This window comes from Astatotilapia calliptera, chromosome 12 (assembly GCF_964374335.1).
Source record: "Astatotilapia calliptera chromosome 12, fAstCal68.1, whole genome shotgun sequence".
Lineage (NCBI taxonomy): Eukaryota > Metazoa > Chordata > Actinopteri > Cichliformes > Cichlidae > Astatotilapia > Astatotilapia calliptera.
Genome location: NC_137433.1, coordinates 28,457,771 through 28,471,535, shown reverse-complemented (window position 1 = coordinate 28,471,535; position 13,765 = coordinate 28,457,771). Strand labels below are relative to the sequence as shown.

Genomic DNA, 13,765 nt, shown 5'->3' with positions numbered 1-13,765 from the left:
ACTGCGTTTAGTCTTCAGTTCTTGTTAGAGTTAGAATCACTTGGTTTAGCTTCATTGCTTTAGTTAATCACTTAATGACTCATTGTATCTGGTTGTTAAGGCTTCATTTCTGTGTCATGTTACTTCCTGTTTTATTTGTCTCTTATGCCACGTTTTAGTTTTAGTTTTCCATGTCTCGTTATCTGATTGAGTTCAGCTGTGTCTAGTTTCCTAGGTGTCTCCACTCTCCCCCAAGATTTACTGTCTCCCACCACAGTCTCAAGAGCATGGAGGAGATTCCAGGAGATAGTTACTCTAGGAGAGCTGAAGGTTATTACCCATCAGCAGAGTCAGTATCTGCTCCTCTCTATAAGGAGGAACAGCCAACAAAATGACCTCCCGCAGCCCACTGGTGGGAAAGTCTCTGACCAAACAATCAGAAACAGATTTCATGAGGGTGGCCTGAGGACTTGTTTATGTGCTTTTCACACATAAACAAGTTCACTCTGAGCACATGTAACTAATGTTAAAGGGTCTGGAGAAGCTGTGAAGAACGTTATGCTCCCTGTAACATTGTTCTTCACAACCAGTTTGGTTGTGGGTCAGTGATGGTCTGGAGAGGCATATCCTTGGATGGACACACAGACTTCTACAAGCTAGGCAATGATGCCCTGACTGCCATTAGGTGTTGAGATGAAATCTTTGGCCCTATTCTCTGCCTTGTGTGATGAGTCTATATAAGTAGTTCCTGTAGAATGAAGTCATTGATACTGTTGACTGGCCTCCATGGTTGCCTGATCTAAATCCAGCAGAACACCTCTGGGACATTATGTTTTAATCCATCTGATGCCACCAGGTTGCACCTCAGCATGTAAAGAAGCTCAGTGATGCCCTGGTCCAGATCTGGCAGGAGATTCCCAAGACACCCTCTGTCGTATCATTAGGAGCATGCATCATTGTCAAGGATGCATACAAACATGTAAGTTCATACAAACTGCTGAACTGCCACATCACTTTGATTTTTTAGGGCATCTTTGTAGGCTGATAATTTTCATTTGCATCAAACGATGTAGCATCCGTTCATTCCTAACACATTACCCAATCCATATCAGTATATATATCCAGAATGATTCTTTTTCACATTGAGATCTGATGTGTTTTTAAAGTGTTCCTTTAATTTTTTTGAGAAGTTTATATGATGTTCCTGACATATTGCCTGTGCTCTCTGCCTGTTTGTTTTTCTTGTTTGCTCTGCCTTCTGCGCCTTTGTTTTTGTTTGTTTTTTAAGACCTTTAGATTCAGTTGAATTTCTGTTCTGGATTTTCATGTACTTCATACTCCAGCTGAATAATTTCTCTTTCTCTTTTTTGTTTTATCAAGGTTTGTGTCAGGGACTTTTTATGCACCATCTGACAAGCTGGGATATACACCAGCCCCCATGACCCTGAACTGGATAAGCAGAAGAAAATGGCTGGATAGGCCATTATTGTTTGTGAACAAGGTTACATGATTCAGTCCTCTCCTGTTCCTCTCTCTCTCTTCTTACAGAAAAGCTGGATAATGCCACAGAGTAACCATTATGGTGGTTGGCAATTGGACCATTAAGCAAGTGCAACATTAATTCCTTCAAATTCTGCTCCCTCTTTCAACTGAATGCCATTTAAATTGTATTTAATCAGCTACTGTTGTTGTAAAATATACATCTGTTGTGCAAGTTTGGAAACACCAGCTTAGTGTACAGTCATTTCAGCTTAATCTCTAGAAACAGTTGCATGAAAACAGTCCCTGTAGACAGCAAAGTTTTAAAAGGTATCCACTGGCTAACCTGGGAACCACAAAGCACTGGTTGAGAAGTTCCCAGACTGGTTCTACTGGAACCAGGGGGAAAAGGGAGAAAATAAAAAAGATTATGATGTTTCTTCTGTTTTCATCCTAACTACTACAACGCAAACATTTATTGTCTCCCAAGTTATATTTCTCTGTCCTATTTATTGTTAAGCATTCCTTTGTAGAACTCTGAGGAGATCTAATTGATCCACAGGGCTGCAACTCAAAGCCTTAACCTGATTTTAGACAGAATGAAACTGAGCGTATGCACACATACACCAACACATCCACAATGGGAAAACAACAGTCATTTCATTAGCCCCTCATTTTAATATTTATTGTATCTCCTCTCCCTGGATGTCTGCACAAATCTGTTCTCAATCGCTCCATCTCGTCACCTCTTCATTCCTTCCAATTTATTTCACAGTCAATCACTCCTTCTCCATCTCTCTCCCGCCTGCAGGGGCACCTCCCCCTCCTCCCCCTCACACACATAATGTCACCTGTCACCATGCTCCTCTCCAGGTGAAGCAGAGATACCAGCTGGGATCTAAACAGAAGGGAAGGCAGACTCAGCCTCTGCATGCCCATGTGTGCTTGCATATGCGGGGAGATAAGGCGAGCAGGCAGAAGGAGGAGCGTGGTGACAAGGACTGACAGCACAAGGGGAGAAGTACAGTGAATACTTGCTAAACCCTCGCACATAACCCATCCAGGCTTCCAGCAGAGTGAGATGCTCTTAAATCTCTGCCTTGCATTTGTGAAGCAGCATGAGAACAACGCAGCTTCACGGGGAGTTGGTTCATTTTGTTGGCACAGTGTGTTGACAAATAACATGGCACAGACTGGCTCTAAAATAGGAAACACCTGGAGTTATGACATCACTGGCAGCAGAAAAATGAAAAGATTGTGCTTGTCCTTTTAAAAGAAATGAAATAAAGGAAAATTCTTCTTATTTAAAACATCTAAATGACAAGAAGTCAGCTGGAGAAAACTCTTGGATAACACCCTCTGTGTTCAGCACAGCGAAACTAAAACTGCCATGAGGATCAGGAACCAGCAGATCCTTACAAACAATAGAATGTGGAGTTTAAAAGAGACGAGGGATTGGTCTAATGAAAAGAAAAAATGAAGCTGCCTTATGAGCAAAGTAGGAGCTAAACATCTGATCCATACCAAATATGTCTCTTGAGAGTCCTCCATCTTTATGGAGAGGAACTTCTGAGTGTTTTTTGTCTGACTGGAAGCAGCTGGGGGAAAAACACCCCACATGTCATCACCTTGTTAGGTTTTCCTTTGTTTTTAATGGCAAGTGTGTTATATGGTCTTGTTTGATTTTCACCAACTTAATATAGCTCCTTGGCTGCTAAATGCTTCATCAAGTCCACCAGCTGGTTTGATACTAAGCAGGAAGTGTACCGATGGTTGATTTTATCAGGGATTTTTTTTCTTTTTTTGTAAAAAGTATCTTGCAGTAGCTAGAAACCATGTTACTGCTGAGATTTGACCAAAATTGCAAAACTGCATCTGTAACACAAAAATAGCAGGAGGAGCTCCACAGAGATGAAGGAGCATCATGCAGAGCCTGGTAGTGATTCCTTATGGTTTTGTTGCTAAGAGCCCATAGTACATATGTCATTTAATCATGTTAATGTACATTCATGCAGCTTTACATTCTTAAATGCCTACAAACTGCACACTCCTTGTCTTTATTTCCTCTCTCTGTTTCACCAGCAAAAGAAAAAAACGGGGCATTGTTCCATGTCACTAACGTTTTTAAATTTAACTGGCAAAGATGTCAAATTTCAGTTTTTAGTCACGTGGCTGCCGCAGTGCCACAGTGCCGAAATTATGCTCATAACAACGCAGTCAAACAACACATCAGGACACCATTCATAATAACAAAGACAGATGGACGCATCGGGACACCATGCTGAAAACACAGCCAAACGGGAGGAAGCACAGCGAGACGACCAAAGTAAAGCCGCAATGATACAGATGCCTTTTGTCAGCTCAGAACTCCACGTGGACAATCAGCCAAAATAGTAGCCCCAGGAGGTCAGCGTGACTTCAAAAAAAGAGTGTGACGTGGACACTCTGATGGACAGACCTCAATTCTTTTTCTCCAGCAAACAGGAGTAGCCTTACTTATCTCATACTGGGATTCTGAGCAGTCTGAAATATGCTTTTTTTTATTTAGCTCCTCCCCCTTTAAGCCAACCCTCAGCTTAAACCAAGTCTCTTCTGAGTGGCTGAGCCTACCAAACAGAGCGGGAGGTTTGACAGGCTGCTATGCCCATAGGGACAGTGTATGCCTGAAATTATCATATTGATAACCTCTCTCTGACATTAATATCCAAAATTAAAAGTGATGTTCTTGCAAGTTGAGCTCATTAATTACTTTTATCATTTTTAATATGAGCTTCCACCATTAATTCTTTTAAAAATGTCTTCATTTTTGATTGGGTCTAAACCTAATGAAGGCACAGTTATAATGGTGGAAATGCACTGCACAGTTACGTAACAGTCAAATATTGATACAGCCAATGTATTGATTTTGTAAAGCACAGACAGCAATTGTTGTGCTGCCAGTAGTGACAAGAGATCAGAAAGCCCTCATACGTGTCATTACAGAGGATGATAATGATTGGTGCATTTATATTAGTTCATCTTCTTCTTGACTGGTTTGTTTCCTTCTAGCTTCTGTCTCTTTGTTTGATGAGATCCTGTCAACTGTGTATGCAATACCTCTCCTTCTCTTTGTAAAGTCATTTGCCAGATCACACACCCAACTGCATATACAGCATCTGAATCAAATAAATAGGTGATAAAGTGATAAAGCTTTGACAATGAGCCCAATTCTGTTCTCAGATTTCTGAAGAAGGCAGCAAGCAGAGCTGTAACCTTTACTGTAAGCAGACAGAAAATATCTGCATTACTGTTGTTGCGATGTGGCACAGTGCGGCTCTATATGTGAAGTCAGCAGCATGATGACGAAATTATGAAATATGAAAGCAGGCTGACGGTCGACAGCTGATACTATTTGTGTCCTAAACGCTGTCAAAGCGAATCATTGTGTCTGTGGGAGGATAGCACATCCATATGGACTGCATGCTGTGTGTGTTTGTATGCGCACGTGTGCGTGTGTGTGTCAGAGAAGAGCAAGAGTGAGACTTATATTGATGTGTGAGCCTGCATGTGGTGAAAGAATTAATACTCTGGGGAGGCTCAGAGCTACAGAAGAGACATGTTTCAATTATCAGCCCCTCCTCCTTCACACACACACACACACACACACACACACACACACACACACACACACACACACACACACACACACACACACACACACACACACACACACACAAGTCAGTCTGAAACATATCACATTGCTTCGTTCTTCTCCGGACAGGTCAATAAAAATACTGGCAGATAATAACAACACATACTGATCAGTGACTGATATTCTTCAGCAGCATCTTTGCACCTCACTGCATTTTTACCCTTTTAGGTCAATAATACTCCGTTTTTCTTGGTAATATGAAGTTGGCTCTGTGTGTGTGTGTGTGTAGCTTCCTGGTAATATAAGCTATGGTAATCATAAGACAAATGGAAGACTTTGGAAAAACAAAACAAAACAACTTGACCTTGGTGAGCTAAAAGTTTTCTGTTGTTTTTCAGAAGCTCTCTTTTGTGTTTGCTGATGAAGTTTGATCAGAACTGTGCGGTGCCCATCCCTGTTCCCACTTCAACGGATACAGTTACCAGACCTGGTAAATTATTTAATGAGTCTACAACTTCCAATCACCCCACCTATTGAGCAGGTGGGTCCCGAAGACACAGTATCAGGTGCAGCATGAGGGTGAGGGTGGGTGTGTTGCCGTCAGCCTGTCTACCACAGATTCACTCATCTTGCAGGCTTATGTGTGTGTAATAGCTATGATGGGTATACTCCCCTAAAGCAAAATTCCACTATAAAATACTTGTTTTGTGATCTTTACTTGCAGTACAGTAGTAGAAAGATTTAAATAAAAACTCTTATAACAGGGAGAAGTATGACTGCGGGCTGTTTTCCATCCCAGACCTATGGAAGTTTCTGCAATTCAAACAAACAAACCAACAAACAATTTTTGCCATTCATAACTCCAAATTTTGCATTATTATCTTGAAATTTTGGCTAACTTGAAATTAGGGTTAGATTTAGGGTTAGTCTAAGACTGACTAACAGAAAAAAAGTATTTTCAGTGGCAGGAAACAAGCCTCATACATACAATACAATATGGCATACATCTCTATCTATTTCTATCTGTGATGGGTCTCTAGCCACACACACCAAAGGTGGAGAAGAAAAAATCCTATTTTTTAATTTAAATCATCACATCTGAGTGTTTATTCACTAAACATCAGATTCCAGCAGTGTTACAGCTACTTAAAAGAGCTTTTCACTATTGCCATCAACTGCAGCTAACAGAGGCTAATAGTAGCTAACAGTGACAAAAACAGCAGCGCTACCAACAGGTCAGCATATCCTGAACAGCTCACCTCAGTACGACTCTCATTGTTCAGAAGTGAATGTGTCGGACCCGTATTGGACTCCTTCCACAAAGTTTCACATCTTCGTCCACAGTAACTAAGGGTGGACAATTTTAACCTGGCATTGACAGCTGAGGTAAACAGCAGACTTACAACCTTCTACAGATAGGGAAAGAACTCTGGGCCGGCTCCAGATCCAGTCCTAACGGTATTAGAAACATGTTGGTTGGCAACATCTCTTTTGCTGACTAAAACATGTTTATCCTATAACAGCCACAGTGGCTAGGATTCTGCACTTGAATTGGGAGTGAAAAATAAACGTAATTGAAAATTGAACTCAGTTCACAGCTTAAAGTTTTTACACATTGTTACTTTAAGAGCTAAAAAGGTAATTAGGGGATATTAGTGATTAAGGAGGATGTTGGGGAAGCTAACAGGGTCAACAAAACATAGGTTTGGCAGGAATGTGCAGACATGAGGTTTGAGTCCACCCCTCAATACTCATTTCACGTACTATTTATAGTTGGCTACAAATATTCTTTTATACACATTTTGAATATTTTGTTTTCAAAAAGCAGTCACCTCTTGTTGCATCACATCTTTATAAAAACATCAAGAGTTTGGAAATTGAGGAGACGAAAATTTGAAGTTTGACAAGTCAAAAGTTTTCCCACTTTTGTTTGATGTGAGATTTTAGCTGTTTAGTAGTTCAGGGCCTCCTCTGTCACATTTTTTTTGTTTGTTTGCTTGTTTCATAATACACCAGAAGGATTGCTGCTACAGCTCACCTGGTTGAACTGGTGTCTGATGTGCCAAAGGCTGAAGTCCTCATTGCTTGGGCCTGGTTTGAGTCTGCCCCAGATCATTTCCTGCGTGTCATTCTCCCCCTCGCTGTCCACTTTCCTGTTAACTGTCTGCCCTGTCCTGTCAAATGAAGGCTAAAATTCCAAAAGTAAAAATTAAAAAGAATAAACACCAAATGTTTTCACTGGATGACAGGTCTGAATTGTAGGTTAGTTTGAAATACGCAAAGACTTCCCAAAGAAGAAAAAGTCTGAATGGCAGCATATTTTGCTCTTAAATGTGCATCACACAGCTTTAATGGCGCCTTCAAAGATCCTCAATTGCCAGTGTGATGTGCACTAATACACAGACTCTGGCTTTTAAACTGTACGCTGATGATAATCCAGATGGTTGCTCTCCTCTTTAGACTGCAGGGCTCAGTGTCTATGATTTTCAAAAACAGTCAATTCTGGAAAAATTTGCCGTTGGTCACACAGCTTTCAGGACAGTTCTCCACTTTTTTCAGTCCATCTTACATGAACTCAGGGCCAAAAATGAGGGCCTATCTGGGTTTGTTTTTCCTTTTTGCACGGTTGAATTTTAATTTGCATCAGTAGATGAAACAGCGAGCTGCACTGACAGTGCTTTTTAGAGGAGTTTCTGAGCCTGTGCAGTAATTTCCGCCACAGAATCATGTCAGTTTTAAATGCAGCACTATCTTAGATCCTTAAGATCACAGCCATGCTATTTTGGTTTTCAGCCTTGTCGCTGTACCACCGATAACAATATCCTAAAATTCTCTTAATAATGAAAACGTGATTCCTAAATGATTAAACCACTTGCCCGTGCGTCCTGTCCCACAGAGGTGAAAGACTCAGCCTCTCTAGGATATTCTCATAGAGCCGGTCGTTTTACTAATTAACTGCATCAACTACAAAGTGTTCCACCAGGTGATTTTTTTTTTACAGCTTTCACAGTTTTGGGGACATTTAGTAGTGGAATCAAATTCAAACTGAACATGTATTTTTTTCAAACAGCCAGTGTTTCTTAGTTTCAGTCATTTCTTTATACCATTTTTAGTTAAATATAAGTTTTAAACTATGTCACTGTGTTCAGTTTTTTACTGACATTTTAAAAACTGAGATAATTTCCTAAAACAGCAGACCTTGGAAGTTTTAAGTAAACATTACTCAGGTATCAAACAAGCATTAAACCAGATGAAACAACAACAGGAGAGAATAAAAGCACTGAGTAAATTCACATTTATCATTATCCAAATGAATATTTTTCAAACTGAGGCAGAGTGTGGCATAAAATATAAAAATGTCAGGCTCACTCTTTCAACAGGCACTCTGATATTGCTGAAAATGACTCAGAATGAGAAAACAACTACCAACAATATTGATCACGCAGTCATTCTACAGCAAATAATAAACTGAAGTGAGTCACCCACTGAAACAGCAGGTGCCCAGCTCCCTCACAGCGTGATTTAATTCAAACACCTGCATGTCAATAGCCAGAGAGAAAGGAGAGATAAAATGATGAGGTAGAGGTCCTGCAACAGTCGACCTACAGGAGGTACCAAACTGGAGCAAATAACAGCTGCTAAATGCAGAAAGGAAAAAATGCCAAGCATTGCTTTGTCCATGAAATGTCAGAATTTGCTTCTTTTTTTGTACTTTGTGCCCATGCATTAGGTATTTTTCATCTTAAACATCATACATACAGCATGGTGACTGAAAGAACCACGAGTGTACACGCATACGTCCATGCACACAGACCTCAGCTCTCCATCTGATGTTCATGTGATTTATTGATCAATTTACTGACTGACTTATTGACCCACCGAGTGACCGATGATGAGTATCATCAATCCCAAAGAGGCTATGCACTGTCCTCAAGCTTGTACTCCAACCAACTCCAACCAATCAAAATCTCACCACTCAGAGCTCGATGCACTTGTGAGTTGTTTGCGTGTGACTACCAGCTCCTGTCTGAGATTATCAGAATTTTATGTTGAAACTGTTACACACATGTTGCAGCCTCCCGTCTCCTGCTGAATGATGTGTGTCTCTCCTTTCTTAAATTATATTTTGCACAGGGTTGCCCTTGTTTTCCAGCCCGCTATATTAAAAAAAAAAAACAGCCATAAAGGGAGAAACTTGTTCTTTCTGGGAGAATTAATGAGCACTGCCTTGCAAGGTGGTAGAAGTCACTTTGGGGAGGCTGGGCTTTCACTTTACAGTCTATTACCTCGGATTTAGACTCAGAGGCTGCTTGTTGTTGAGATCTGAGCTCCTAAACTGATTCATCAGCATGGAGGAAAACACACACACCGGCAGAATTACCAGCACAATCCCACTCTTTCGTTAGAATCGAGGATTATTACAGATTTGAAGTCACGAGTGAATCACATAAAGGACGTCTATTTCACGCACACACATTAATAATGACATATATAAACCACACGTTAAAAAGAATTTGATGACAGGGAGCAAAAGTCGCGGTGGGAGACGTGATGCCAAGTGACACTTGCTGTCTGCAGGATTTCTGCTGCGCGCTAAAAGCGAAGCGTCTCCTCCACAGGCAGCTTCCACAGCTGCAATTACATAACTTCACTCCGAAACTCAGCTCTCGGCAAAAGTGAGAGGGAATGAGCCAACGAGGTCCGCGAAGAAAGAAAAAAAAAATTGGTTAAAATATAAATCAAGCCAACAAGTAGCCGGTAGAGGAGATGCCGCGCGTTAATTCAACTTAAGACGCGTTTTTGCTTTTGCAACCTGCAGAAAAGCCGCCTTTTTTAAATGCCCGATTACAGAAAATAATCATTCGATGTTGATCTTACCTGCATGCTTTCCTGTGTTGTAACGGCGACAATGATAGCTGATTTTTGCAGAGTGTGTCCTCTCTGCGCGGATTCTCAACCTCCGACTGCCGCTGCTCTGGATGCAAAGGAATGCACGCGGGCGCGCACACACACACACACACACACACACACACACACACACACACACACACACACACACACACAGAGAGAGAGAGAGAGAGAGAGAGAGAGAGCGAGAGAGATCCACGGAAGAGGCGGGGGGTGGGGTAAGGGGTGCAGCTGGAGGATGGAGGAAACAAGTGGACTTACAGCCTGATGATGTGAAGTCAACAGGCTGGCCGTGGGTTTAATTCCGCTGGGATGTTGATGTTGTCTGAAATAGCATACGCAGAATATTTAAGACACATTCTGTGATGCACTTTTGTTCATGCTTTTTCCTTTCCAGCTGATAGTATCGCTGCTGCAATACTGATTTTACGCTCTAACTAATGGTTTCTTTACATGTTCATGTTTTTTTTAGAAGACTTTAATTAACTTTTTTTGGTTGCCAGGTCCCTCCAGAGGACTGAATATTACACTTCAGTCAGTGTGCTACAATATGTTATACTCAGTTCAGTCTAGTTTAATTATATAGCACCAAATCACATCTGCATTGTCTCAATGCACTTTTACTACAATAATACAGAGAGAACCCTTAAAATCAGCCTCTTTGAGCAAACACTTGGCGACAGTGAGGGCATCTACCGCAATGTACAGTGCTGCTTTCAGCGGATAAATAATGGGTTAATAAAAATGTTTGAGAGGCCAGGGAAAGCCTAATAAATTAGCAGCTAAAACAATATTTATAGCTGCAGTGCTTATTATTGTAAGAGCACTTAATTGAGAATTTATTAGAATTGTATCTGCAGATTCTTAAGCAAATGGTATGCTGATTTGCCAGTTCTTCTCAACAAAATCATCATAAAAGAGCAGTTTTGTCAATTAAAACAAATTATTAACTAACCATTTTTAGCTGAGTGCCTTATGAAGAATTGGTGCCAAGTTCTCTCTTGCTCTCTAATAACATAATGGATTATACTGAGAGTCACAACAGCGCATGAATACAGCAAAAGGACACATCAGTTTCTGTCGTTTCATTCGTCTCTTTTCTGTCTTATCATCATCGCTGCAGCCAGTTTATGGGTACCAAGTTAAGAGAAGGGTGTGTGTGTGTGTGTGTGTGTGTGTGTGTGTATGTGTATGTGTGTGTGTGTGTGTGTGTGTGTGTGTGTGAGTGAGAATTACGTGATTGTCATGAGAGTTATTGGTACAGAAATGCAATTAAAGCCCTGGTGGAGAATCAGTGTGTGCTCAGTGAGGAACTGAATCAATTCTGGCGACCTTGGTTCTCTGAAGCTGCCCGAAGCAGAGAGAGAGCGCTTGAGAGAGCCAGAAAGATGGAGACTGTAACGAGATGCTAAATAGCAATCAAGCCAGGTCAAGCATCCTCACACATCACGCTGATTGCATAATGAACAGCCAAGAAATGTAAATAGCCCGAAGGATGAATGAGGAAAGGCCATCTGTGTAATAAAAGTGCCACCAAAGCTAAAGACACGATTCCACGTGCTGGCAGAGGCTCACGGCAGCACGAGAAACCTTCCTGTGCAAACACACATTCACAATGAGTTTAGTTCTCATTTTGCTCACTGTATATTTAAGAGGTATTGAATTGAGGCTTGCACAAATGTTATAGCTGGTGTACAAAAGCTTTAGTTCACTCGCTCAGTTATTTCTTAGAAATCTTTTCCCTCAAAAACAGAAACACATACTCGTGACCACTTTACTGGGTACACCTGATCAACTGCTCTTTAATGCAAACATCTTATCAGCCAATCATGTGGCAGCAAATTAATACACCTCTCTCTAAGGTTTACAGAGAATGATTTGAAAATATCCAGTGAGCCGCAGTTCTCTCAGTAAAAGTGCTGCAGTGATGCCAGAGGTCAGAGGAGAATGAATGGCTTTGAGCTGATAGGAAACCAGCTCAAAAGTATGCAGAAGATCATCTCTTTTGCATACTGTGGTCTTTTAATACCACCCGAGAGTTGTTTAAATGGCACAGCCTGCCTGAGGATTGTTGCTGACCATGTCCATCCGTTTACAACAACAGAGCAACCATCTTTAGATGGCTGCTTCCAGCAGGATGGCGCACTATGTTACAGCTTGGATCATAATGTCCTCCACAGCCATCAGATTGCATTCCAGTAGAGCACCTTTGTGATGTGGTCAAACAGGAGATTTGCATCAGTGCAGTGCAGCCAATAACGCAGCAACTGTGTGACGGTAAAATGTCAATATGGACCAAAATCTCTGAGAAATGTTTCCAGCACCTTGTTGAATCTATGCCATGAAGAATTAAGGCAGATCTGAAGGTAAACAAGAGCCCAACATGGTACAAGAAAGGTGACTACTGAAACGTCTGGCGAGTGTTGAATTTTATAAACTAGAGCCAGTCAAAATGTGGGCCATTTGGTCAATATGTGGGCCAGTGGGATGAGGGATAAAAATGATGTGCAGTCCCACATAAACTGGGACACTTGGACACTTACCTGATGATGGCAGACTCATTGAACTTTCAAACTTCTCTCAAGTGTCTACGACACTTACAGACCAAGATTGCTCATTTCATCGAGTGCTGTGCAGCTGTTACTGCCTCAAGTTTGGGGATTTTGTTTTTCAGGTGAAAAGAACAAACAGGCTATGGTTTGACATTTTATATCAATAAACATTAAAGGAAAATACTTTGGCAGACACTCTCTTGAACACAGCAAGGGAAGCAGTGTAGCCTCCAATTAAAGTAACACAAGCCTGAATCTGCATCATTTTTGGAGTGATGTGAGCCCCGGGTGTTATCTCAGCATGGAAAACTAAACTGGCATGGACATAATTTAATGGTAAATCCATGCCTCGGTTATTTCTATTAAAATCCTTGTGTAAAGTATCCTGCATCCCATCACATAGAGTTTAACTTAACAGGAGGATTAAACAGCCCAGAAGGTTTGAACAAACTGCCTTTAATGTTGGGAGCGTCTCTGATAAACAACTGATATGACCAGATAAAGCAGACAAAAACGACCTTGCCTCGAGCGCAGCTCAGAAGCTCTCAGTCATATCAAAAGATCGTTTTTCAGCAGGTGAAACATTTTCCATTTTGTCAACTTTAAATCAGATTTACCCAAAAAATGCACACAGAGGAGGGGTTTCTGGCACAACTTTACCTACACCAAGGTGCATGGAGAAGAAAGTGTGAAGAGGTTAAAGCAAGACTGTCGAATTTATTTTACATCGTGGGCCACATACAGCCCAAAGTTAAAGAAGTTTAACTTTACATTTAATCTCTGTGATATCTTAAAGTGGTATTTCAAAAGTATATCATTTTTTGTTCATGACAAAAAAAATAGTAATGGTAAAAGGACTCAAAGCATTTTATATGAAAGGGTTAAAGCATCAGCCACACTTGCTGTATATAGAACAGCAACCATTGTTTGGCAAGCTGAAACAATAACAAAGTTATTCTATTTACATCCAGTGTTGGTGGAGGTTTGCCTTTCTCAGATAAGCTTTATTAACTTATTTCAATATTTAGTGCTGCTTTGCATGTGCCGTTTGTGGTTTGTTATTAAGGATATAACTTAAAATTCTCCAGTTAAAAAAAGTACATTGATTTCGTAAGATGATGTTATACTTTATTTTTAATGGGCGCGATGGTTGGATGGTCATGAAATGTTGAGAGGGTTGTTGGTAATGCCTCATGGTTCATGAACAGAGTAACAA

General features: G+C 40.8%; 1 protein-coding gene across 3 annotated transcripts in view; it reads right to left on the bottom strand.

The window, feature by feature from the left end:
* The window catches only part of kcnip3b (Kv channel interacting protein 3b, calsenilin), a 55,861-nt gene extending 45,733 nt beyond the window's left edge, over window positions 1–10,128 (bottom strand). Inside the window, exons 1-2 of one of the 3 annotated variants that reach the window (XM_080308821.1) lie at window positions 9,968–10,117; window positions 7,128–7,277 (exon numbers count right to left, since the gene is read on the bottom strand). In XM_080308821.1, the coding sequence (XP_080164947.1) occupies window positions 7,128–7,277; window positions 9,968–9,973 (156 nt within the window). In that variant the 5' untranslated portion in view covers window positions 9,974–10,117. Of the gene's footprint in view, window positions 1–7,127; window positions 7,278–9,967 lie in introns of all 3 variants that reach the window. The other 2 variants (XM_026186866.2, XM_080308822.1) reach the window with 2 other exon arrangements.
* Window positions 10,129–13,765: the final 3,637 nt, after the last annotated feature.